The sequence below is a fragment of the Pyrgilauda ruficollis genome, unplaced genomic scaffold (assembly GCF_017590135.1).
Source record: "Pyrgilauda ruficollis isolate IOZ18807 unplaced genomic scaffold, ASM1759013v1 scaffold144, whole genome shotgun sequence".
Lineage (NCBI taxonomy): Eukaryota > Metazoa > Chordata > Aves > Passeriformes > Passeridae > Pyrgilauda > Pyrgilauda ruficollis.
Genome location: NW_024512988.1, coordinates 325421 through 352994, shown reverse-complemented (window position 1 = coordinate 352994; position 27574 = coordinate 325421). Strand labels below are relative to the sequence as shown.

The 27574-nt window shown below is 45.3% G+C and overlaps 1 protein-coding gene across 2 annotated transcripts; it reads right to left on the bottom strand.

The window, feature by feature from the left end:
* Nucleotides 1-27092, bottom strand: NGF (nerve growth factor). 2 transcript variants are annotated; one of them, XM_041460497.1, is made up of 3 exons: nt 26755-27092; nt 4150-4277; nt 1-853 (listed from the first exon to the last, which is right to left on the bottom strand). In XM_041460497.1, the coding sequence occupies exon 3, from the start codon at nt 840-842 to the stop codon at nt 126-128; it is 717 nt and encodes a 238-aa protein (XP_041316431.1). In that variant the 5' UTR covers nt 843-853; nt 4150-4277; nt 26755-27092; the 3' UTR covers nt 1-125. The 2 variants fall into 2 exon arrangements, with proteins under 2 accessions (XP_041316431.1, XP_041316432.1); XM_041460498.1 differs by lacking the exon at nt 4150-4277.
* Between the last annotated feature and the right edge of the window lie 482 nt (nt 27093-27574).

The window sequence follows — 27574 nt, the reverse complement described above, 5'->3', positions numbered from 1 at the left end:
TTTCCAAAAGAGTTTAATAAATAATGAGGTTCTTTCTGTACTGTATAAACTATAAATATACCATGCAGTCCTTTATAACTTAAAATAATTTACAGGCTGAGGTAGGGGGGTCGGAGGGCGCGGGCTCAGGGCCTGGCCGCCTTCCTGCTGAGCACGCAGACGCAGGCGGTGTCGATGCGGATGAACCTCCAGGCCGCCTGCTTGCCCTCCATGGTCAGGGCCTTGACGAAGGTGTGGGTGGTGGTGCAGTACGAGTTCCAGTGCTTGGCGTCGATGCCGCGGCACCCGCCCGACACCGGCTTGGGGTCCCTGCACTTGGTCTCGAAAAAGTACTGCTTAAAGACGTTGTTGTTGATGTTGACCTCGCCCAGCACCGTCACCTCCTTGCCCTTGATGTCGGTGGCCGTGGTTTTGTCCCCGACCCACATGCTGACGCTGTCGCACACCGAGAACTCCCCGCGGTGCAGCACGGGGTGCGTGCTCCTCCTGCTCCTGGCAGTCCTGTTGAGAGCCCCCGCCCCGCTGAGAAATCCCAAATTCCGGCCCTGCCCGGCCACCGGCGGGGGCTCCGTGCTGAACAGCACCCGGGGAGACCGGAAACGCCGCTTCCGAAAGATTTTGGGGTCCACGGTGATGTTTAGAGCTTCTCTCCTGCCGAGGCTCCACGTGGCGTGGCCGTGGGATGTCTGCGGAGCCTCCTGGGCAATGTGGTGTCGGTCGCTCCGGGTACTGAGCAGGGAGTGTTCTGCAGGAAACTCCAGTGGAGCATTGTCCTCTGACTTGGGAGCTGCCTGTGTGCCGATCAAAAAAGCTACAGTCAGAGTGTAGAACAGCATGGGCATTACGTTATGACCTAGAACGAGACAGAAAGGCACTGTTACTGCAGAGTGTAGAACAGCATGGGCATTATGATATGACCTAGAATGAGAGAAAAGGGCAGTGTTACTGCAGTCAGGGTGTAGAACAGCATGGGCATTACATCCTGACCTAGAACAAGAGAGAAGAGCTCTGTTACTGCAGAGTGTAGAACAGCATGGGCATTACATTCTGACCTAGAACAAGACAGAAGAGCTCTGTTACTGCAGTCAGGGTGTAGAACAGCATGGGCATTACATCCTGACCTAGAACAAGAGAGAAGAGCTCTGTTACTGCAGAGTGTAGAACAGCATGGGCATTACATTCTGACCTAGAATGAGAGAGAAGGGCACTGTTACTGTGGGCCAGGCGGGCACAAACCACTGCTGTTCTGGCCATGAATTTATCAGATAGCCGGGATCATAAGGATTTCATCAGGTAATCATGTGAGTGCCAGATGTTGTTCTTCCGGAAGAGCTCATTCAGACAGCATCAGTGTTCTTAATAAAGCGAGAACATTAGAAAATAATAGCTAGATTATTATTAATTCCTCTGGTATTTGTCGTTAGAGCACTGTTTATGAAGCACTTGTTTGGTGTTATTAATGTGGAGACCATATGGTGACAGCATGTTCCCAGGAGTCAGATCTCTAGTGAGTTTTGCAGCAACCTTTTTGGCCAGGCCCGGTCTCTTGGCTGCACAGGAGTGAAAGCAGAAGCAGTCCCTTGGCTAGAACAGCTGTCCATTCCCTAAATTTGTCTGCAGAGGTGTCCTTGGGGCTACAGTGGGGGCCACCACGCCAGTACCTTGTGCCATTATCACACCCTCAGCAGCCACACTCACCTGCCCCGTGGCCAGGCCTCACTGCTGGCTGGCTCAGCAGCCTCCAGCAGCTGCCAGCTCTCCCAGCTGCCCTTTCAGGACACACCACATCTCTGAGTTAGGGCAGATAAACCCAGGCTCCTTCCCCGAAGAGCTCAGGTATCTGTGTCACAAGGGCAGATGGGATTTTTCCACATTCAGGGGCAAATATGGGAGCATTGTGGATACCAAACTACCTCTGCTTAGATACAGCACAGCTACAGACATTGTGGCCAGAATACTGGGAATTTCCCTGGAATACAGGGAAACACCTGTTTTTTTTTCAGAATGCCATGAGCAAGAACTCCCCAAAAGTCCCTGCAGAGCAGATGCAGTGCCAGTGCTGGTCCTCCTTCAATCCAGAGGACAGGCACATCTGTTTGGGCATGGAAAAGTGCAAGCCAAATGTCTAAACCTTTGCTAAGACCCATTTCATGCTGGAAGAGCAGCAGCAGCAATACCTTGTTGGGCAACTACCATGTGCTGACTAATTCAGCCACATGTTGGGAATGAGAGACATTCAAAAATGCTCTGGAATTGCAGTGAAGGGCAGACATTGTATTTCCTCTGTAAAGACTTAATAAGCAGAGACAGGGTATAAACAGAAAAGCCCAAGTAAGGCTCCTCCCCGTCTCTTTGCCTTGTTTTCCTGACATGTCTCAGCTGGCCCCGAGCTCTGCCGTGGCTGGCCAGCAGGCAGGGAGCCCCAAAGCCACTGGACAAACAGGGTTTTGTACCAGAGGAATCAGGCTCTGCAGTTCCACTGTGATTTCCCAGAATTTCTCTGTGTTTTTGCTGGGTGTGGGTCAATTATGGTTGCAGTTCCCCCTCTCTGTGGAGCCTCCTCAGATTAGAATCCCAAGCAGCACTAAAGGACTTGACCAGTGTGCTCTGCCAGAGCATAATCCTGTGGAAAATGCAGAACAGCCCTAAGATGTCCCACAGGATCTGGTGTGTCTTATCTCAGACAGGAGCTGAAATGACATAAACAGCGAGGTTTGTGCAGGGCTGAGCAAACACTCAGGGAACCAGCAGGAGACACCAAGTGAAGGCAGTGACTCAGGAGGAGAAGCAGAGCCTGTGTGGAGGAGAGGAAGAAGAGAAAGGCCAAAAGCTCTGTGAGCACTTGTCTGTGCTGTTGGCCTTGTTGAGCTGGAGGCTTTGGGGACAAAATGATGACGAAGAGAGTCAAATAAGTTTGTCACAGAGCAAATCCTCACTGTTCCAAAGGCACTTTAATTTGTTTAAAGCAAGGCTGAGGGTTGCTGCTTTCCCACGTGCTGCTCGTGCTGGAGCACTCGTCATCCTCTGTATAAGGAAACAGAGCTGGGTGTAGCTCAGAGCTTGGCTGTGCACCCTCCAGAGAGTAACCCCTTGTTCCACAACCAAACTAAAGTCAGATGGTTCATTACATCTCTCAAGAGTCAGCTTTCCCGACAGAAATGTTAATGGAAAAGGTTTGGAGAATAAAATCCAGGCACAATTTAGCCATGCCAATAGCAGCCTCAGTGTATTGTGTTTATGCATAAACCCCTTTTTTATTATTTCCTTCTATAGCAAAGAGATGCTGCAATGTCAGCAAAGAGCTGGTTCTGGTTTTGTGCTATACAAGATTTGCTGCTCTAAAATGCAGCTACATTTACCTCCATTCTCTGGGCTTCTTGTGTTGCCCGTGCTGAGATTTTTGATTTAAGGCCATTAACACAAAAGCAGAAAGACCTTGCCTTTTTTCTTTAATTGCCTTGTATTTCCTCTCCTTGTACTAAATCATTATGTGGAGTGTGGCCCAAACACAGACAGAATGTATTTGGGATACGTGGTAACTTTTCTGAAAATTCAAAATTGAATATTTTTTTATCAGTGAGTTAGTGGAGAATAGAAAGTGACACATTAAAAAAGTGAACTCAACTTGATGACAACACAGGCAAGAGAAGTTAACATTAAAGAATAGGTGTGCCTTGGGCTGTGAGGGTTGTGAACTCTTTTACTGGCACACAGAGGTATTTTACAGGATATTTTGGGGAGTTTGGGGTGTCCAGCAGGGGTTTGGAACAGAATGAGCTTTAAGGTCACTTCCAACCCAAGCCATTTTGGGATTCTATGATTCTCTCTCCAAACTATGTCCCATAATTAGTTATTAGAGCCTCTGATGGTGCTTTCTGGAGATGCTCACAGTGGATGCCTCGTGCAGCCACCTGGACTTGCAGGGGATGTGCAGCTGCCAGTTCCAGTGCTGGGGGTCCACGGGTGTGTGATGGGAACCCTGGGCACAAATGTTATCACAGGCATTGTGATGCCAAAATTGCACCACCTGTGCTAGCCCCACTTCTGTGCTGGGCCAGTGTCATTAACCCTTCCTCTGGAGCAGCTGCAGTGTGAGCCTGGCCACACTCACACTGCCCACCTTGGCTGTGGCAGCGAGTGCTGGCTTACCTCTGAGTGCACTGCACGAAGAACTGCTCCCCCAGCAAGGTCCTTATTTCATCCAGAGCTGAGCCGGGCTGGGCTGCACCTTGCCATGGGGCCCTGCTGCTCCTGCCAGCTGCGTGTGCCGTGGGTCACTGGAGCAGAAGGGTTTGTGTCAGTAATCAGCCAAAAAATCAGTGTTCTCAGTGCCAAAAAATCAGTGTTCTCAGTGCCATCCCCCCCGTGCAGCAGGAGCACGGGGACAAACCCCCTTGGCTTTCTGAGCTGTTCCTTTTCCCTGTCACAGCATCAAACTTGTCCGAAGCAGTTCCAGACTTTGCAGAGCAGCACATTTGTAAGACAGGGCTGCCTTTACTCAGCACCTTTACTAGGATGTGGTTATTGATCCACTGCTTCCCACTCCTCTCAGACACCTTCCAGGCTCAGCAGACCCAGGAGTGGGCAGCAATACTTGATGGCACTGCACAGCAGCCAGGCACAAACCAGGGCTCACAGCCCCAGAATCTACTCTGGGAAGCAAATCTGGTTACAATTAAATTCAGGAGGAGAATCACAGATTGCCATTTATTGGCAGATAATTATCTGATTGTGGCTGATATTTGAGAAGAACTGAAGATACAAAACTCACAGGCCCATAAAAGAAAATACTTAGGTGTTTGTTGTGTTGCTGCTGTAAGGGCAGCAATGACTCCAGTCTTAATCACTACATTGGGGATGATCATATAGACCCCAGCTAAAGGAAAACCATTCTTTTCTTCACCAGTTAAATCCAGGACACTGACACCTTTTCAGCAAAACACATTTTCTGATTGTAAATTCATGCCACTGAAAGGGATAAAAAATATTATTTTATTAATCTTATTATTCAATAGCTTATCTGCTCCATTTCATAAGGGAAGTAGGGGTTGGATAAGGTAAATAGGGGTTGGATAAGGTACTCCTGCACTGCAAAAATCCTGCTGCATCAGGCTGAAGTGCATTTGCTAAGGAGAACAAGCTGCTAACCAAAGCATGAACTGGACTCACTTCCCACCTGCACAGAGTCTGTCAGTGGGAGCACTGGCTGCCAGCAAAGGCAGCCCCTGGGTTTGGCTCTTACAACACCCGGGTACAAGCTGCTTGATGTTTAAACCTCCAGCTGAAACCCTCCCAGCCTGTTTCCATCAGTGCAGGGCGCAGGAGTCACCCTGTTATGTGCACAGTGGTTTGGCCACCCTGCCTTGCTCAGGCTGCCCCTGGGTGTTGCAGTGTTTGGGAGCTGAGCTGGTTGCACTCCCATCAGCGTGTCAGAAAGGTCACACAGAGTTCCAGGATCCAGAGCTCCATGCTACAGATGGAGTATGCTGTGTTTTTGCAGGAATGTGCTAGTGAAGTAATAACCCTTTCAGTGAACTCTGGAGAGTTGAGTACCAGTAATGATAGAGCTATAATGTGCTGGCCACTGCCAAAAATAATCCAACAACTTTTCCAACTGTTCTGCCACCCTAAGAAAACACTGTTTCAGTTCCAACTGGCTCGTTTTTAACCACAAAAGCATTTATTTTCAGCAGGACTTTTTTTAAAAGTTCTTTTACTGTCTTTTTCCCGGATTCCTGGCTGTGGTGGAATCCAGTAAATGATGCAGTGTTATTCAGCATCCACATACTATTCCTCTGTTCTACCACTCCCAGACATTCATAAAATATCCTGCTGAAGTGAGTCTTTCTTCAGGATTTACCTGTATACAGGATGACAGACCTGGCGGGTAAAAAAATCTCACTTCAAGCTTGTTTCTTAGTCTCAGCACATGTAGAGTAGAATTAAAGAGTCCCAGACTGGTTTTGGCACAGGGTGCCCAGAGCAGCTATGGCTGCCCCTGGATCCCTGGGAGTGCCAAGGCCAGGTTGGACAGGGCTTGGAGCAGCCTGGGACAGTGGAAGGTGTCCCTACCATGGCAGGGATGAAACTGGGTGAGATTTAAGGTCCCTTCCAACTAAAACTATTCTGGCATTCCAGCATTCCATAATTCTGGAGAGTGGGGAAATGGATCAGATCAAAAAGCAAATGGTTCTGTGTCTTGAAAAGCTCTTTGCTTGCAGAACCTGTAAGTGCAACAATTGCCAAACAAAATATGTTTAGGGAATTCCTCTTTTGTTAAAGTTACCCACAGAATCCAAGGAAAAATGGACAAACAGGGAATGTTGCCTGGAAAGTTATTAGGAATGAAAATTTAATAAATTTACTACATTAATTGCTTCCAATAAGAACAGCAGTCAGTGCAGCCTTCTCACTGCACTTGACCAGATGCCATTAAAGCAGCTCCTACAGCGAGAAAAGATAAATTAATGCTTATTTGTCTCAGTCAAATACAGCAAGTAAATTATTTTCTACATAAAAATAAACACAGTCAATAAACATAAGCATAGAATGTTGTGATCTAAGGCATGATACAATTTGGAATGTTGTTTTCTGTCATTCTTGAAGTTGTTGGCATGTTTTAGGGATGTGCAAAAAATAAACAGAACTGCTTGGCTGTCAGTGCAGCAAGTGGGATCGTGGAGGTCACCAAAACAAGCAACAAGTAGTGAATTAGTTTTGTCTCATTGCTTCTGGGAGTGAGAGAGAAATGAGGAAGGCAGCTGCTGCTGAAGTTGCTGGTAAAGAGAAGGTGCCTCTGGCACATCTCTCATGGAAACATTTTCACCAGTATATAAGTTACATGAACTAAAATTTAGCAGTAGCAGCTCGGGGAAAAGATTTCTGAGCCCTGGGAGGCCTTGAAGGGAATCCTGAAGCAATTATGACTAAGAGCAGTGTCAGAGGCACAGCTTTGCCTTGATCTTAGCTGATGAGCAAGAAAATGGGAATCTCTAATGGACCCAACATTTCATTCCTCCATTATATCTGCAGTGACTCAGCCTGTAAATAAGAGGTTTGTGAGTGCTGGAAAGCCAGCTGGAAGCTACCTGTGTCTCATACACATCCTTTTTTTTTTTTTTTTTTTTTTTCCAAATGCCTCCAGCACTGAAATGTTCCATTGAGGATTTCTAGGGAGAGCAGTAGACTGAGAAAAATTCTGCCCTGCAGCAGGGAGCATCATCGTGTCACCGTGATCCTCCTCGTCATCAGGATGTGCACCCAGCATCTGCCTCCAGAGCTCTGACTCAGCCTGGGCCCAGGTAAATGCAATAACAGGATGGTTCACAGCCCACTGAGCCCCTGGGAATTTGGGGTGCTTAAGGGGGAATTGCTCCATGAGTCTCAGCCCATGCCTGGAGGTGCTGAAGGGCAGGTGGATGGGCTTGGAGAGACCTGGGAGAGTGGAATATTCCTGCCCGTGGCAGGGGGTGCAGTCAATGATCCTTGAGGTCACTTCCAGCCCAAACCATGCTATGGTTCTGTAGGGTGGGGATGCACCAAATCCAAAGCCTTTGGAAAACACTTCTTAATGTTTAATTGGGGTATAAGTAATGTAAATGGTTTATGTGCAAGGGCCTAATTTTATCCCTTCTTTCATCCTGAACCAGTACATCAATATTTCACCTGCTGGTGTCTCTGTAGAGAAGTCCAAAGAGAGGAAAAGAAGTGTCTTTCCCATCACCTTCATTGACATCCCTCTCCCTCAGAGCATTTGGTGCTGAGTGAGGCCATCTGCTGGGAGAGATCCAGCCTGGAGCCACAGCTGGAGGTTTGTGACAGGAGGTGACAGGTCTGGTGACATGGGACAGGCACAGCCTCACCTTTAGAAGCCTCATTTTAAAACTCCTGAGTGGTAAAACAAAATCAAAACTTCTAAGAATATAATAATTTGTTTTGCTTCTCAAATTTGTTTCACAGTGTTTGGCATCGTGATACTTTGGCCTGTGGAACATGCTCATGGGAATTCAGAGGCATCAACAGTCATGTAAAATGTGATTCCTTTGGGAAAAACCCCATGATCTTAGGTCAGGGTGGCCACAGCAGTAAAGGCTTGTGACAGGATGCAGCCCTTGCTGTGACAGATTGGCTGTTAGTGAGTGTTAAACATGCACCGAGCCACCCTGACGGAGCAGAAAGCTTCATCCTCCTGCAGATAACAAAACCAAACTGACAGTTATTAAATAAAAGATAAAGAAATTGTCTCTGTCAAAATAAAAATCTCTTTTGTTTTGCTTCTCAAATTTGTTTCACAGTGTTTGGCATCGTGATACTTTGGCCTGTGGAACATGCTCATGGGAATTCAGAGGCATCAACAGTCATGTAAAATGTGATTCCTTTGGGAAAAACCCCATGATCTTAGGTCAGGGTGGCCACAGCAGTAAAGGCTTGTGACAGGATGCAGCCCTTGCTGTGACAGATTGGCTGTTAGTGAGTGTTAAACATGCACCGAGCCACCCTGACGGAGCAGAAAGCTTCATCCTCCTGCAGATAACAAAACCAAACTGACAGTTATTAAATAAAAGATAAAGAAATTGTCTCTTTATTTTGTCAAAATAAAAATCTCTTCAAATAAAGTGAAGGGAAACACGTCACTTACAAAACTAGTGACAAATCTGAAAATAAATGACAGAAAACAGCTTTTGGAGGAGCATGTGAATCTGATTCTCCTGAAGTCAATGACCTCAATGGCATAAAGCTGGTAAATTAAATGAGCTAGAAATAAAAATCCTGGCTAGGAGTAAGTTATAGGAGCAGACCAGGGTTGTATATCATCCCTATATTATCATCCAGAAAGCAAATTCTAAAATCAATGATTGACATGTGATGATTGCTTTGGAACTTTCCATGTCGCCTTGGAGCTGGATATATATATTTTATAGGACTCCAGGGTTTCATATATCCTAATTCATAGGCACCAAGGAGTGACTAAAGATCTCAGGCACTAACTGACAGGAAAACTACTGCAGGATAAATGGGACAAATCCATCCATATAAAGTTGGATGCCTCCATCCTACCCAGCTGCAGCCAGGATGGGATTGCTGCTCCCTACAACTCCTGCCCAACACAGCAGGACTCATTCCCTATTGCTGCTTAAAACAGCGACTCTAAAGACCTTCCTGAGGCTGGAGCATGGCTTGCCCTTCTCCTCTCTACACCCTTCCCAAATGAATTTAAATTTGGGAATAGTTGGCTTGCTATATTTGGCCTCGAGGTTTCCAATACAAAATTACCAGGAATGAAAGAACTGGAATTGCAGACTTCACAACACTACCAAAATCAAACTGGAATTCAGCTGGGAACAGAAAGTATGAGGGCAGTCAGACTGTGATGTTACATCCCCTCTTACAGCCAAGAGTAGTTAAGGCAGAAAAATACAATATCTTTAGGGCCAGTAAACCTTTCCAACTAGTGATCTTATTCCAGCTATTCAGAAGATAATATAAAACCTGATTATTTTCCAAACCCTGATTAATAAGAACCAGCTGAATCCCAGCAGCAATGCTAGCGTTTCATTTTTATTCAGGCTCATAATTTTCATTTATATTCTCCTTTTCCACTTTTCTACAACTGCATTAACAAACTTGAACACAGGCAATTTTAGCAATTGCACGTGTTGTAGTGTAAGGCTTCAATGTAGTGCCTCCAAAAATGAGGTAGAAAACAAAAATGAGCTGGGATGTCATGATCACATTCCCAAAGGCAGACTCCATCATCTTCAGTGTTTCTCTGGATCATGAATTTGGAAAGGAACATTATGTAAGGACAAGGAGCAGCCATAAATTATGGCCGTGACTCTTCAGACTTTCCTCTTCTATTAATTATTTACATCCAGAAGGAATTTTATCTTCTACAAATCTTCCAGTGTGTTTATAACTATTTTCAATGACTCAATGATATTTCAATAGGGCAGGAATTTTGAGAAGTTCCAAAGGGAAGCTGAAGGGTGTCTGTGCTTTGCAAATCAGAGTACAGAAGGATGCAGCAAAGGATAGAGTTGGGAGAACTTTAAAATCTCTGTTCTGCTGAACTGAGGGCCTGGCTGCACCTGATAAAAATTCTGTAGCTGGAGCAATTCAAACTGATGTGCTGGATTTTTTTTCTATTAAAAAACCCTTAAGGATATAGACAAAAATCTACAAAATTAAATCTTATGACATGGAGGTGCTATTGTGTTCACTCAGAGTGCTGAGATAGGGAAGAAACAGTCAATACTGGAATGGAATATTGCTTTGCTTGTGTAGGATTTTTCCATCCAGAAATGTCGAGTGGTTTTACAAACACTTAATAAAATGATCCTCCCCACTCACTTATGGTCAGTAGAATTTACTTCTGTAGCATGTGAAGAACCCAAAGAATAACAGAGGATTCCTGCCAAGCAGTAGCAGCGTTCCTCTTCCCCTCTGCCCACCTCCTTTTGTTGTTTGGTTTTTTCTTTTTTTAATTTCTAGGATATTCTTTTTCATTTTACTTTCATGAGACCTACAGAATTCAATTGCCTTCTTAGGGGTTGAATAATGATTGCCCTTTCTTATGATTTACTTTACATTACAATAGGAAAATTATGACAAAAACCTCTAAAATGACACCTTTAGAAATTCAAATTCCTTATTTTTATCGCAGCTGGAAATGAGTTTTGACCCCAGAGCAGTCACACCCATTCTTTGCTCTTATTATGACCCACAAGGCACAGGCATAATACTTTGAACTATAGAAAAATGTTAATACTTTTGCTTAAACAGCATACCCCAAGGTGAATTGTGTGTACAAAACTCCTCAATCATTGGGCTGTTGCTCATTAGCTGTTTGATTTCTGTATTTTTTGACATATCCTGCACATTTAAGAAGTATATTTCCATATTTTCTGGACAACTGAACATAAGCTTTGTGTCCTGCGGTACATGAGGTGACCTCCAAGATTTGGGCAGATATTTATCCATCTGCTCATTTCAAAGCCTGAGTTTTTTCTGCAGATTGTAAAGATGGGGTAAAGCTCAAACCCTTGTACTCCACCTGCCTTTCCCATTTGAAATGGAGTTCAAAACAATTTTTTTAGAACTCCTAAGCACTCAGCTACAAAGGTGTGAAATACAGTGGGTTTTAAACTGAGCAGATGTAGATAAATAGTGATATAGTAATATATTATAATAATAAAAATATAAAAAGTAACAGTCTTAGTGTTAAATGTAAGTTAAGCAAATACTTTAGTTGGGTGCAAAAAAAAACCTTTCAGCTTTGAAGTTTTTTTGCTACTTGCTGGTGGCTTAAAAATTTATTCACCAAAGAGGTGGAAAAAAGGGTTTTCTTTTCCCTGCACAGCAGGAACCTCTTAGATGTGGTGTAGTTTTGAAATGAGAGGGTAAAAACCTCCCAAGAAACAGGGTAGAGATTTCCACAAGAAATCTGGAAACACCACCAAATAAAACAAAGCCAACCACAGAAACACTGAGTTATCAGATTGCAGTGTCATCTTGTAATGTTCTCTGCAAGCACAAGTAGTTCTTGCAGGAGAAATAGGAGTCTCCTGTCAACCAGGGTCGTTTACCAAGAAAAACATGAGGTTTTTACAATTGCTTAGAGCTTTCAGATATTCCTTCTAAATATTCAGATATTCCTTCTAAATATTCAGATATTCCTTCTAAATATTCAGATATTCCTTCTAATGCCGTGGCTCGTCTGAGCACCATGAGAAGAAGGAAACCAGCAAAGGGGGTTTTCACCTTGCAGCTCCTGCACTGCAGACAACGATGCTGCATCATTTTCCATGAAGAGACAGGGCTGGTTTGTAAATTGTGCTGCTGCTGCTGGAATTTTTACCCCTGGGCTTTCATATTTTGTATGTGTGTGCTCAGCACTTACTGAGGATTAAAGCCTGCTTTCTGTGGAAGTGTGTTGACACCATGCAAAATGCTCCATACCTACATTTTCCCCCTGTATGTTTTTCTGAGCTCAGCCTAGAGATCATCTTGATTACTTGGCAGCAGAGTAAACCACTGCAAAGCACAAGTGTTCAGGATGTTTGGGAAACTGATCCTTTTTCTTCACATGCTTTTATTTGCCTCATTGTCCTTATTTGTTCATTGTATTTTAGTGTCTGCATGCCTCAAGTGGTAGAAAAACAAGAGTGGTTTTGCCAGTGTTTGTAATCCATGTGAGTACCAGCTCCTCTCTTTACCAAAACCCTTTTCTGCACCTTTCCTTATGGAGTGGATGGATTAAAAAGCAGCAGGAGACTGAGACAGCCATCCCTAAAAATCTGTTCTCTGGCTCTCTCTCACTCCTGCCCCTGGTCATGCCTATGTGTTGACATCCTCTGTTTTGTTTCCTCTCCAGCTCCAAGTGCTGCTCCACGTGCTTTCTGCCTCCTTTATCTGCAAGGCTCCTGCCTTCCCCTGTCACACATTGAGTCCAGCTGCCTCAGAGCTGCTGTCCCACACAGTCTTCTCTGCAGCACACCTGGGACCTCTTCAGCATCTTGGCTTTCATCTGCTGTGGAAGGTATTTACTCCTTGCTGTGTGATTGTTTTAACTCATTGCTGCATTAACTCACAATGCCAGACAACTCCTGGCAACTCTAAAGAGGGGTGGTAACAAAATGGGATGGGTTCTGTACATCAGCAACAACATACATATTCAGAGAAACTAATCCAAGTAGTGTTTCCTTGCACTGAGCTAGCACAGAGATTGATTTAGGTGTTACTTCATTCCTATGCTCTGAGAATCTCACTCTCCTTCAGCTGCCACCCCAACGCCAAACCTGAGGCCAGAGAAGCACAGCCCAAACTTCAGCACTCTCAGCATCCCGAGTGTGTCAGGCAGCTGCTGCACAACAAATCTGCTCATGCTCCCAGAGAGCAGAGACAGTTTGAACTGGGGCCATATTTCAGCTGGACCTTGTGGGCTGCTGGGCACAGACCCAGCCAGCAGTGGGGAGTAGGAGTTTTCCATCTTTGTATTATGTCAGAGTCTGAGGGGAGGCAGCTGCTGTGGATGTTTTAAGATAGGAGGGTTTTTATTCCCTGCTCAGCCATTTAAGGTGAAATGAAATTTAAGGTGACATTTCAGTGTGGGAAGGGGTTTGTTTGTCTGGATCTTGAACCTCTGGAATATCCTCACCTCACACAAAGCTTGAAGGGTGTAACACACAGAGAAGTGAATGATGCAGAAGTGAGTGATGCTCCCTTGCTGGGAGCCTGCAGCTGTCTCTGGAATAAATGTCTCTGAACATTTATTCAGCTCTCCTGGCCACACAGACCCTCTGTGCAAAAAGACAGCTCAACAGAAGAGTATCTGTAAAGGAAGATCAGATCCTGTCCTGTGCTGTGGGAATCCTTCAAGCAGAGAACAGAGAGCAGAGAAGTTTAAATGAAGTTCAGCAACCTTTGCTTAAGAACAGGAAACAGGGAGTTGGACTGACCTGGCAGTCTCAGCAGCTCTTATAAATCTGTGTTTGGCAGCTCACTTGTGTGAGGAGGATTTGAAGGGTCTTACATTTTCTGGCATCATCTGGTGGTTGAAAGCATTTTTGCTTCAGTACAAATGATAATGGGAAAGATGCCTCTTTTTCCTTTAAACCGTGCCCTTGAGTGTTTCTGCCACATTTTCTAGAACTCTCTTTGGCCCTGCTCTGTGTCTGAACAGCCCTGAATCCCTGAATTGCAGCACAGTGCTACCACTGATAGCACTGGACATCTCTGAACTACTCATGCTTCATCTTTCTGTGGGGCTCACTGACTTCCCTGTTATGTGGACATGGAAATTAGGGAATTCCTATAAAAGTAAGCCAGGATTAGAAGATTACTATTCCTCTGTTTACCAGCATGTTATTTTCCTTACTACCTTTTATAACAAAAGATATGAACCTTTTTTTTTTTTTTTTCCCCCATTTCCACAGTGAGAACAATCAGTGGATTGAATATGGGAACTCTTGGACTGGGAGGACTAAACTGCTGTAATGAGTTTCCTCAACCTACATTCACCAAAAGCCTTGCAGAAGCTGATTAAACAAAACTGTCTCTTGGTGTTGTGTCACAACCTTAGAGAAAACAGGGGGAAGGAGTGAGGGCAGGAGGGGCTTCTGAAAGCTGTGGAGTGGTACCTTCATATAGCAAGGAGAAGCTACAGAACTAAAAACTTTGTAAATAAAATGTCAAGGCTGCACCTGGTAAGTGAAATACAGCTTGAAGTTCACAGGATCATTAAGGCTGGGAAAAACCTGTAAGATCATTAACACAGAACTGCCATGTCCACCACTAAACCATGTCTCCAAGCACCACATCTACATGTTTTTTGAACATTTCCAAGTATTCCACTCCACCAGTGCCCTGGGCAGCCAGTGGCAATGCCTTCAGTGAAGAAATTTTCACTAATATCCAATCTTCCCCTGGTGCAGCCTGAGGCTCTTCCCTCTCCTCCTGTTCCCTGGGGGCACAGCCCGATCCCCCCGGCTGTCCCCTCCTGTCAGGAGCTGTGCAGAGCCACAAATTCCCCCAGAGCCTCCTTTTCTCCAGGCTGAGCCCCTTCCCAGCTCCCTCAGCCCCTCCTGGTGCTCCAGACCCTTCCCCAGCTCCATTCCCTTCCCTGGATGCTCCACTCAGATCAAGCTTCTTTCAGTTTAATAAGGAAAAAGTGCTGTAGAAAGATGCACGTGTGCTCCTGACAGGACAAGATGTTGGGAGCCTTTGGCTGGCAGGGACACCTCCCACTGTCCCAGGCTGCTCCAAGTCCCATCCAGCCTGGCCTTGGACACTGCCAGGGATCCAGGGGCAGCCCCAGCTGCTCTGGGCACCCTGTGCCAGGGCCTGTCCACCCTTCCAGGGAACAATTCCTGCCCAAAATCCCATCCAGCCCTGCCCTCTGGCAGTGGGAAGCCATTCCCCTTGTCCTGGCACTCCAGGCTATCCAAAGTCTCTCTCAGAGCCCCTTTAGGCACTGGAAGGGGCTCTCAGGTTTCCCTGGAACCTTCTCTTTTCCAGGCTGAGCATTCCCAGCTCTCCCAGCCTTTCCTTTTAGGAGATGATGTTGATCCCAGTACAAAATGGAGCCTGTTATTCAAACCAGGGTGGATAAAAAGTCGTGGCCTGCATGGAAGAGAGCTATCTTTGTGCAAGCTTTGATGTTGAAAAATAGTAACTTGAACTCACAGATGTACTGATTACCCTGCTAAAAGAAGATGTGGAATCTCTTCTCAGAATTACAGCATTTTAATTAGAAGAATGTGAGCAAAGCCTTAATCTTGTTAGTGGGGATAGATACGGATGAGGCAGAAACGAAATCCACAGCAACACAGTCCAAACACAAAAAGCTGTCTTGGAGGTTGGTAACAGCACCAGAACTGCTCCCTGCCACTGCTTTTCCTGCAAGACTAAGCTTGACACTGACTAAGTTGGAAGAAATTGCTCTTCTGCCTTGTAGCACTGAGCTACATCAACACAGCTGTGTGAAAAAAATATCTGAAATGTGGGAAAGGTACTTCAGATTTACAAACCAAATCCACAGATACTTGATTATTCTCTTTAAAGTTCTTTTGAGCCCTTCTAAATTCTTGTGACATTCAAGGATCAATAAGAATCTCATCTGTAGCTGATTCTGACAGATGTTAATCTTCGCCTTGGCTTTGCAGTCTGCTTGAAATAGTACTTGTTCCTTCATGTCAGGCCTCTGGCAATGCTTACAGAGCCAGGATTACAGTCTCCAGTCAATCCCATTTGTACTGTCATCAACTTTCTAAACTGTTCCCCATAGCTGGCAACCTTTCCATGCTTGGAGATCTACTTAGTGGGAAGCTGGGAGAGTGATGGGTTTTGCCTGTCTGGAATAATTGTGCCTTTAATTGAGATTTGTTTAATTTTGTCATTAAGTCCATTTACATTGTAGGCATTTCATGACCATGATTACACACTGTGACTGTACCCTGGCTGTGTTTTGTGCCATTTACCTATTAAAGAAAGAGAAAAAAGCTCTGTGCTTACTTATGATTTTTACAAGTAGCCTGTGTTTTTTTCTTCCATTAACTTATTTAATAAATTAATCTAATTTTTGGATTGGAAAAAATTGCTCATCTGCAGATTCTGTGCTGTGTTTCTAAGGAAATTATTAGATTTATTTGGCAAAATACAGGTGAGGATTCAGTACCTGCTTGTCTGGAAGGAATTGTCAAAGCTCATAAACATGGGAATTATGGTTGATTCCAAATTAGGGATAAATCTCAATCAGAAAGCAACAGGAATGGGAACATTTCCCCTGAAAACAGGGACTTTATGGTGAACAGAAATCCCTGGGTGCAGCACTGCTGTGTGTGTCCCTCAGTGCCAGAGGTGTGGCAGGGCTTGGAGCAGCCTGGTCCAGTGAAAAGTGTCCCTGCCCGTGGCAGGGGTGGAATGAGAGGAGCTTGAAGGTCCCTTCCAGCCCACACCAGTCTGGGATCTGTAATTCCATGATTCTCTGACAGGTCAGGTGCTGGATTTTGGTTTTTTTTCATGCAGGACTCCAACAGTCAGGGGTGCAGGTGACTTTGCTTCTCCCAGAATGTGAGTCAGGGGTGAGCAAAGCTGTGTGAGTTACAACACCAGCTCGATAGTGATCACTCCAGCAGCTGGGGAAGCCAAAGTCTTGCTTCTTAATAGGAGAAAAGAAAGCTGATTAATCAGCTGAGTCATCCTGCTCTGCCTCAGTGCTGGTATGAGTGGCATTCCCTATGGATCAGCCTATTCCGAGGGAAAAGCCAAACCATAATCAAGGCTAATTGACTGAGCTCAATCAAATGTTTCAAAATACCACCCATGAGTTTGACATCAAATAAAAAGCAGGGATATTCCCAGTCAGACAGTTAATTGCTTCCTGAAAACCTTTTCTTTGCAGTAATTTGAAGATTTTCACCAGTGCTCCCTTTTATTTCCATTCCCTAGGCTTAGAGCAGGTTCCAGTGCAATGTACAGATTAACAGACTGGAACAAGACACATTTCTTCCTTCTGAATGATGCTGCAGTGCTGCCTTGTCTCTGAGACAGAAAATTTGCAGCCTCCAGGAGTTAAAACAACTTTTTAGAAGGTTCTAGAAACATAAATAATACCAACTTCTTGCAGCTATTAGTATTAGCACCAAAATTTGCAGTATTTTAGAGTAAAGCCAGTAGGCTCTTTACTCATTATGTTTAGAGAATTAATCCCAAAAGGATATTTCTATGGGTTTTATTTCTTACATCCAGCAGAAACTGTTTCAAAGAGGAGCTGAAATGTCAGACTTTTTACAAGAGTTTGTCCAGTGGAAAATAACGGTGGAGTTTAAGCATTTGTCTGGCTCCTGATGTGCCCCAGGTTGTGTGCAGTGATGAAAGATCAGCAGCACATCTGTAAATGAATCATCATTTTCCCTGCACGCCCATGGTTGCACAATTTTATCAACTGCATGCTTTGATGAATATTTGATATTTGTCATGCGTAACTATCCCATCCCATTGTAATATCAGAAATTCCAAGCACAATTAACAGCTGAATTTGATGTCACAGTTAATGAGCCACAGTCCTCCTGTGACCCAGGGCAGCAGCACTCAGGGTGAGCCAGCCTTCTGCAGTCACAGCAGGACTGCAGTCACCACATCTGGCTGCAAACCCTGCAGCTGGATTGGACATTTCCTCACCTGGCCGGGTGTGCAGAGCAGCTGGCAGGACCTCAGGTGGGGCCCAGCATTAGGTAAAGGATCAATGTGGAATCCTGCTTTGGTTGGAAGGGATCCTAAAGCTCATCCAGCTCCAGCCCTGACACCTCCCACCATCCCAGGCTGCTCCAAACCCCATCCAGCCCGGCCCTGGGCACTGCCAGGGATGCAGGAGCAGCCACAGCTGCTCTGGGAAATCCATTCCAGCCCCTCCCCACCCTCACAGGGCAGAATTCCTTCCCAATACTCCACCTAAACCTTTCAACCTTTCTGTCCAGGCCAGTGTTTGGGATTCACCAGGAGTCTGGGAATGCTGAGTCCAGAGTTTGTGAAGTGCTCCTCCAACTTCTGGGACCTCTGGGAAGGTCCTGCTGGGACCCCCCAGCCCTGGGGTGTGGGTTTGGCCTTTGCTGTGGGGCACTGGTCACAACAGGGGCTGCAGGATGATTTAATGGGTGTGGTGGTGTTCAAGCAAAGGTTGGGCCTGATGATCTTGGAGGTCTTTTCCAACCTTAATGATTCTGTAATAAATTCCATGATCTTTTTCCCCACATAATCGTGATTCTGGTTTGGATTTCACTTAAAAATCCATCACTCTTTTGTGCAGCAGGACATGAACACAGGTGCCACAAGCTTCACACCTTCTCTAGCTCCACAAAACACATCCAGAGAACTCCCAAATCTGAATTTCCATGGGGGTTGTGCCAATATTAATTAGCACAAAGAACCTGATATATTTGAGATTAGCTGTCATTGTAACACTTAACCCCATATGTAATCAAGCATTTTCCTTGTCTGGATATTTGCTGTGCACCTTGTATTTATTACAGTGTTATTTGTTAATGCTTTTGTGTGGTGAATCAGTTGTCAGGAAGAATCATTGTGGTTGCAAAAAAGCAGTTTTATTGCAAACTGGAAGGAAAAGAATATGGATGAGGATGGAGTGGGAGGAGACAGAAGATGACATTTGTAGCCAGATGTGATTTGTAGTATGAAAATATTAAATGCTGTTGAAAAGTGGGACTCCACAGATTATTGACATAATTGTGGCAATAGGAATAACTTTTTCTCTTGTATTTGCCTATTTTTGCTACAATTTTCATCAGATGATGAATGCATGACAATTCTACATTGTCTAACACAAAAAAATGGCTTTTTATTCTATTGTTTAAAATAACATATGTCTAGCAGATTTCTAACTGAACCATTTTTAAAAAGAAGCCTATTGTGACTGAATTTTGCATCTTTCAAGTTTTCTCTGGGATTTCTTTGCATTAGTATCAGGTTCAAAGCAATAATCAAGGTCTAAGCCTTACAAGATCATTTTTTGCCTGCTTAAAATGAAAACCAGAGGGGAGTTTTGCTGATTAGGTGTGCGCTTCATTTCTGTGCACAATGCCAGAGTTTAAATACATGTCACTTGGAAATGAGCTTTTGAAAATTCAAAGGCAGAGAGATGAACTTTAAATCTAAACTTTAAACCTCACATCAGTTTTCCTGTGTCAGTGGAGATGTGTTATTTTCAGAGAAAGCATTTCCTTTTGCTTTCAAGTGATGGCACAAGCAAGTGCTGAAGACTGAATTCAAATTACTTGAATTCTTTTTAAAATTTGGACTCCTGAACAAAGGGGAGACATCCTGCAGGTCATTAAATGGTTTTCTAATTTCTTTGCTTTCAAAGAGGAAGGAAGAAATGAGAAGGAAAGGGCCACACACTTTTCTCTCTCAGAACACACAGAGAAAAGAAATGGTCTCTAGAAGAGCCCTGCCCAGCACCAGGAACGTGCACCCAGGGAGAGCTCATGGATCAAACTCCCTCTGATGCTTTGGATTCTGGATGCTTTGCCAAAACCAGAAACTCACACTTTTGGCATAGATAAAGTGTCCTGGAATGTGAGGCTGAGCAGTGACCCTTTGCACTCTCCTCTTTACAGCTTGTGCCTGAGAAAATGATGAGAGGAAGGTTTGGCAGGAGGGACTGGGGCAGGGAGTGTTTGGATCCAGGCAGAATGAAAACGTGGATGTTGAACATTCAGAGCACTGACAACACCAATCATGGAATTCCAGGATGGTTTGGGCTGGAAGGGACCTTAAAGCTCATCCCATTCCAGCCCTGCCACGAGCAGGGACACCTTCCACTGCCCCAGGCTGCTCCCCAGTAATGAGGGAAGGGATGGAAAAGACTTTTGACATGGAAAATAAACCCACACCTCACTTCAGTGGCTTATTCTGTGCTGATTTGTTTTTCCTGACACACTTCATGTACTTTCTCCTCCCAGGTAAGAAGTGCACTTACTGTCATCAGTTACTGATTTCCCTCCGTTTTGCTGAGGGAAATGGAGAAAATTGCTAACACTGAGCAGAAACAAGAATAATCAACTTATTCCTTTTTAGAGAGAACCCTTAGTGTCCTCTCAGTCCAGGAGAATGATCAGGTGAAGGGCTCGTTGTGTCTGGCAGGGGCAAACAGAAGATTCTAAGAGCAAGGTGAGCAAAATCTCAATTATTCACATGAACAGATTGTATGGCTCTGGGAATGCAACCACCTCAAACCCCTTTTGGGGCAGAGAGTATCCCAAAAGGCTCATGGAATAATGGGCAGGAAATGATGCATTGGGAAAATGCAGGCTGTGTCATCCACCACAGGGCAAAGCTCTTTGTGAACGAGCACAGGTCTTTTCTCATACCTGACTCATCCAGCACATAGTCGTCAAAGAAAAAGAATAAAAGCTATGTTTCAAAATAGAAAAACATATATTCTGTGAGCCAGAGCTCTTAAATGTATCATAATCAAAGTATTACGTAGCAATGAGGTGCCTGGCAAATCCCCATCACAAAATTTTCTGAAGAACTATTTTACTTTTTAAAAAGGGCCTGGATCACATATAGTTGTGTCAGGAACAAATTAAAACAGTCCAAGTGAAGCAGTGAACCAGACCAGTAAAAAATCTGTGTCAGCTTTCTTCTTATACAAGAAGGGGAAATACAAATTGATTAAGAACTGGAAAAAATCAAAATAGTAGTTTTTCACCTTGCAAAGCCATACTTGGCAAATAGAAAGTTATCAAACACATAATCTGCTTCCCAGCTGTATTTACACTGGGCTAATTTACTCATTGGAGGTCAGAACTGTCAGGATCAGTGTAATCTGTGTAAATTTACTGGGCAGTTAACAAGTTAATGAAGGCAATTTTCACTGCATCCTCTTTAAGGCAGCAACATTTCTCACAAATAGGGCACTTCAAAAGAAATGACCATCCCTGAGTTACAAACCAGATTCATTTTATCCATTAGTCATTCATTTAATTCATTCCTTTGATTTTATTCTTGGAGGAGCTTCATGTTTGCATAACATAAATGGTCATTATGGTTTCGTGGGCATCGTGGTGTTTGTCAAAGGTTGGACCTGCTGACCTTGGAGGTCTTTCCCAACCTTAATGATTCCATGATTCTATGATTTTGTCAATAATACGTCAACCAAGGCCCAAAAAAACCCCAAAAACCAAATAACTGGTTTTACCTTCTGGTTGTTTTTTGTCTGTCTGTTGTGCTTGAATCCCAGTTAGGATTTTGACTCCTAGCAAGTCAGTGGGAGCAGAATCTGAACTTTTATTGGCACGTTGTTATGGACACCATGGGGACAGGAAATTGGATTTTGGAGCCAGAAAGATAAATGAGGGAAAGACTTTTTGGAACCAGTTCATGGTCTGTGTTGATGTTCAGTTTTAGAAAACCCCTGAACAAAAGAAGTCTTGAACTACCTCAAGTGGTCTGGTCAGTGCAGGTTTGATTTCTGTTCTGAGGGGGGATTGTGACAGGCATTGGTTGGAAAGTCCCGGCCAGGGAGCTCCTCACCTTGTGCATTGTCACCAATTCCCTTGGTGCATTGTCACCAATTCCCTTGGTGCATTGTCACCACCTCCCTTGGTACATTGTCACCACCTCCCTTGGTGCATTGTCACCAATTCCCTTGGTGCATTGTCACCACCTCTGTTTCCTCCAGGAGATGCCACTGGGAGTCATGTCCATGAGAGAGGAGGACAAGGAGGAATGGCTTTACACTGAGAGAGGGCAGGGTTAGATGGATACTGGGGACAAATTCCTCCCTGGGAGGGTGGGCAGGCCCTGGCACAGGGTGCCCAGAGCAGCTGTGGCTGCTTCTGGATCCCTGAAGTGTCCAAGGCCAGGTTGGGCAGGGCTTGGAGCAGCCTGGGACAGTGGAAGGTGTTGCTGCCATGGCAGGGGTGGGATGGGATGAGTTCCCTTCTCACCCAAACCATCCTGGGATTTTATGTGATAAAACAGATCCCAGCCACAGACAGTGTGTGACTGCTACATCCTGATTTGGGTCATCTGATGGTGTCAAGCACTGTGCCATAGAATCTCAAAGCATTGTTGGAAATGCAGGAGCCTGGGGGAATAAGGGAGAAAGGTGATAAACAGCTGCCTCCAAGATAAGGAAAAGTCAGAGGTGTTTCATTCAGTGAGCAGTGGCCTGGGGCAGTTCAAAAGATGGCAGAAAAATCATCAAATGTTATTTCAAACTACCTGCTGCAGTCATTGAATGCAGATATTATGGCAGAGCCTCCTTGGTGTATTTAGGACCTGATTTCTCCTTGCACTGGGCAACTTTCAGCTGTGTGCAGGCTCCAAGTACTGAGCAGCACTTTGCTGATTTTCTCCTGCTGTCCAGCCCCGGTGTGATCTCAGTGTCTCTCCCAGGAGCTGTTCTGACTCTGGGCTGCTGGAGCCAGCTCTGGATGTCCTTGGTGACTCCCCAGCTCTCTGCCAAGGCGCTCAGGCTCTTGGCATCCAGGATTCACTGCTGGCAGTGCCATCCTCTGCTGCATTTCTCAGGGTGACGCAGTTCTCAGAGTGAAAGGTTATTTTCAGTGTAATTAATGAGGCATTGCCCTGCTACTTTTTAATTGAAATATATTTGTGCATAATATTTTTAGTGGAAGCTGTTAGAAAAGAGCTGAGTTCAGTAAAAATTTTCAAATAAGATGCCAGCTTCATATAAAGACCACACTGAGATGAGATAAAATGGTATTTCCCCATTTCAGTGAATTTCACAAGATGCCCCAGGACTCACACTGTCCCTTCTCCACTGTCTCAGACACTGATTTGCCTGAGGAGCTGTAAATGTCATCTCTGATGTCTTTCTGTGCTGGTACATCCATGAACACTGGCCTATGCCTAATCCTTGAGCAAACACCAAAATGAGGGATGCTATTTTACCTTCTGCCATTTTTCACCAATGAACTGGCAACCCACAGTAAATATTACACTGTCACCTTTTTTGGGGTGGGGTGGGTGGAGTGTTTGACAGCAGAAGCACCAAGGAGAAGGAACTAGAGCAGCAGGTCAGGAATTCTGCCTCCTGCAGCCCCTGGGGAGCGGGGGACACGTGGGGAGCATCTCCTTGGGCTGCTCTCGCACCCAGAGGAGGTTCTGGAAGCACAGACTGATGGAGCCACAGGCAGCAGCTTTGCTCCCAGTGTGCCTGCCTGCTCCCTGACCCCTGTGACCTGCAATATCCATGGGGAGGAATCCCAGAGCTCCCTCAGGCCCAGAGACAGGAACACCTTGTTTTGTTTGCCTTGACTTTGCCACCTGGCAGTTTTATTTCCTGCCCCTCGATTTTTGACAACAGCCATTTCCTCTCTACATCTTAAGGACAACTGTGACTATAAATATCTCCCTCACACCCCTGCTCAGCCATCTCTTTTCCAGACTTAGAAATCATAATCTCTGTAGTTTCTCTAAATACAGAAAATGTTCCAGGCTTTCATCATCCTGCACCTTTTCTTGTTTTACTTTATACTTTTGTCCTTGTGACCAGTGACCAGAACTGTCAGCAGTATCCAGGATTTGGGGATGGGAGGGGTTTATATTGAGGGTCTGAGATCTTCTTTCCCCCAAATTCCTTTAGTGTTAGTGGCCCTGGGCAGACAAGTGTGCACATAACTCACAGTGATTGATACTGTGATCTCTTGGCAACAGCAAAAATGAGCTTGCTTTGCTTGACCACATAATTTTTGTGAATAAATTCACATCCACACACACACACAAATATTTAATGAATTCTGTGGGGCTGCACAAAGGGCATTGTGGGGAGAGAAAAAGCCACAACACATCCCACAGGACATCTGTCCCTGACCTTTGGATGGAGAAATGTTCTCAAATGCTTTGGCCTCTGTGACCCTGCCCAGGTCAGAGCCAGCACAGGGAGAATTTCCTTCTGGCCAGGGCAGGAATGCAGTTGTAGGAGCGTTGGTGCGTGGCCTTTTGCTCCCACAGGATCCTGGAATCTTTAAGGCTGGAGAAGACCTCTAAGAAGATTGAATCCACACATTTACGCCTCCAGCTCACCACTGAGCCGCGTCCCGAGTGCCACACCTGGGCATTTCTGAACACTCTGGGTGTTTGGTGACTCCAGCACTGCCCTCAGCAGCCTGTCCCAACATCTGGCAACCCTTTCAGGGCAGAAGTTTTCCATAATATCCAACCTGATCCTCCCCTGGCACAACCTGGGGCCAATTCTTGTGCTGTTCCTGTTCCCTGGAGCAGAGCCCGACCCCCGGCTGTCCCCTCCTGTCAGGAGCTGTGCAGAGCCAGAAATTCCCCCTGAGCCTCCTTTTCTCCGGGCTGAGCCCCTTCCCAGCTCCCTCAGCCCCTCCTGGTGCTCCAGCCCCTTCTCCATCCCCGCTGCCTTGGGACAAGTTTCTTTCTTCCTTTCTTTCCACAAGATAAATTCAGTGAGAAGAGGTGTTGCCCCTTTCTCAGGGAATAGAATGAGATTTAATGAATATTTCGGTGTAACAAATCCTGTGCCCGAGCAGCTGCCGGCAGAGGTCAGCGTTGCTGTAGCTGGGCTGGAAGGGGTTGAGTTTCCCCAGCTTTTATTGGCCCCACATTTGGGATTGACAAACATTTCTAACCCCACCAATCCAGCACTCACTGTTGCTGTTACAGCACTGAATCTTTTGGAATGAAACCATGGGTTTTAGTAACCCTTTATCTTTTTTTTTTTTTTTCCTTATCAGCAGTTTGTTTGCAAAATGTAGATTAAAAAAAAATCAAAGATTTCTGTCAACTTCTTAAAATTACTAGTATTTTTCCACGTGCCTTTAATTTAAGTCAGTAATGCTAATTATTACGTATTCAGTATTCTGTTAGTCCTAAAAGCATTTTTTAAGGAAATAGAAAACCAATTAATAGAATCTGTGCTTAAAGGAACATTTATGTGGCCAAAGCCATGGAGCAGTAGGGGAATTTATGGCCTTTATTCTATTGATAGAAACAATCTAGTTTTTAATGTGTTCTATTTGACCCTTGTTCTAGACATCCCATTAAATAAAGACATTTTACACTTGAAAATGCTAATCTGAATGCATATTTTAGGCCTTTTGCTAAACTAGTTTTTAAATTACCATCCTGTGGTTATTTCATAGGCTGCTCAGTTATCCTATGAAGTAATTGTTTATTTACCATATGGGTTAAATTGATGCTTGTGCTCATTGTAGCTCCCACTGAACTTAAATGAAGCCATCTAAAAATATCATTTCAGACTTTGGTGGGGAAAAGGAGCACTGCTGAGCTACGAGGGTGAGGAAATACAGCCACAGTTACTTTCTTTGCCACCTTGTTGGGAGGGCCAGATCCCTCCAGGGTGAGTGGCTGGGATTGATCAAGCTGTGAAATCACTGGGTCTGCACAGATGTGTCAGGGGGCTCCTCTCCAGACCTCGCTGAGATTTGTTTGAAAATGATTCATATCTGTGATTATTAATACATTCTAAGGCCGAGTCCTTCTTATCATACTTGAGAACTCTCCAATAGATTTGATTCATCGTTCAAATCCCTTCTTTCTATCCCTGCAATCTCTTGGGGAAGTGCAGAAAATGTTGTAACCCTCTGAATTTCAGACAAAACTGCCTGAAATGGCAGTTGGCAGGGGGATTTTAAAAGCCTATTTTCCACAATATCTAAACCAGCTCAGAAGTGCCACAAGCAGGAATGTACAGACAAGTCAGCTCCCTCTCTATCTTACTGCAGATGATTGTCACATTTTAGTTTGGCTTAGCAAAAAAAAGCGCCCCAAAAACTTTATTGTGATACTCTAATGCATGAAAACATCCATAAATTATCTGTCTAACAGCCACAATGCAACTTCCAAGTTGTGACAACTTGGAAAACCAGCCTGACAAGCACACTCACTTTTGGTGTTTTTCTAAAACTTCTTGAGCTTTATAAGGAGAACTTAAATCGAAGAAAGAACTGAAGCACAAACACTTTTTGTTCTCAGCACACAAATTCCTTCTGTCTCCCTGCCTGGGGTCCCTGTTTTTATCTGTGAGCAGTGTCTCAGCTAAAACAGTGTTATCACCAGCTATAAATCAATAAACATTGTCAGCTCCATCCTGTCACTACACACAGGCAGCAGGGAGGTCGTGAGCTTTTCCAAGTGGACATCCCAGAGGATACACTGGTCTCTGGTGAAGCACTGCTCTGTCTGCAGCTAAAAGGATCCTGCCTTGGGTCAGTCATGCTTTGATTTAGCAGAATTCCTATTTATTAGTAAAGAAAGAAAGGAGTTTTTATCTAGACTAGAATTATCACAGGGCAGGGAAAAAAGGAAATAAGAAAGCCTCAATATTCAGAACAAAGCCAGGAAAGAATTTTCATATAGGTGCAACTGCTGTAGAATGCAAATAAAACTAAGTTCCCATATACCTGGATAAAAAGCCTAAGAACACTTGCATTTCCCTGAGATTAAGCTGCTCTCCCTAAAGATGTTTTCCAAGCTCCAAGCTTATCCACAGCTGCCCCACCAACACCTTCCAGATGTGCGTGCGGCCAAGCCTGCCTTTCGCCGATGCGATTTTCGCCTTCCCCACCAAACCACGCCGTGCTTGCGAGCGCTCCGTGCCGCACAGACATCCCATCCCACCTTATCCATCCCATCCCATCGCATCCCATCGCACCTCACCCCGCCGCATCCCTGCCGTGCCCGCCGCGGGGCCGTGCGGGGCCGCCCCGCTCTCTGTCTCACCTGGGAGCCGCAGCGCTGCTCGCCGCGGGCTCGCCGCTGCCCGAGGCTGTCCAGGCTGCTGTGGCACCCCTGTCCTCGGCCCCTGTGGCCAGCCCGCAGAGCCATTCACATCGCCGCTGCCGTCGCAGCCTCATCCAGCGCTCGGGGCTCCGCTCTGATTCACGGCGAGCCGGCTCCCGCTGGGTCGCGGCGCTGTGGACGTGTGGGAGCTGCACGGGCTCGCAGGAATTCGGCGCTTGGCTCGCTGCCGAGCGCAGGCAGGGATGCGCAGATGTGCAGTGAAAGTTTCGGAGCCCGGCTGCTCGTGTGAGAGCGCTCGCACAACGCCCCGAGAAGGCTCCGGCAGCGACTGAATCCCTCTGCGAGGGGCGTCTGTCCTGCCCTTCCTCTCCGCATCCTAATCCTTGCCCTCGATTTAAAGATGAGGGCTCCCGGAGGGAAACTCCCAGCTCCCTGCTGAGTGGGTCCTTGGGAAAATCATCTCCAGAGCCCTTTGCTCGGCTCAGGAGTGGGAAACAAACCTGTAGGAACGCCAGTGGTTAACTGGGGAAGGAGTGGACTGGTACCAAAACCGTGCGGTCCCCATTATCAGCTGGCTGTAGCTGGGGTCAGCCAGGCGCTGGGTGAGAGTAGCAAAGAAATATTTGACCCTGACTTGAGGAAAAGATTATATAAGAATCCTTCCTACTGAAATATTCTGTGTTTAACACGCTTACCTTCAGCAACAAAGAGATATGGGAATGTTTTCCAGCGTGTTTGAGGAGAGGGATTAAGTAGTTTACAGGGGAACAGCAGTGGGATTTAGGCAATGGTAAATACA

Coding starts and splice junctions, on each gene's coding strand:
- NGF (XM_041460497.1), bottom strand. CDS start 842: ATGCCCATGCTGTTCTACACTCTGACTGTAGCTTTTTTGATCGGCACA.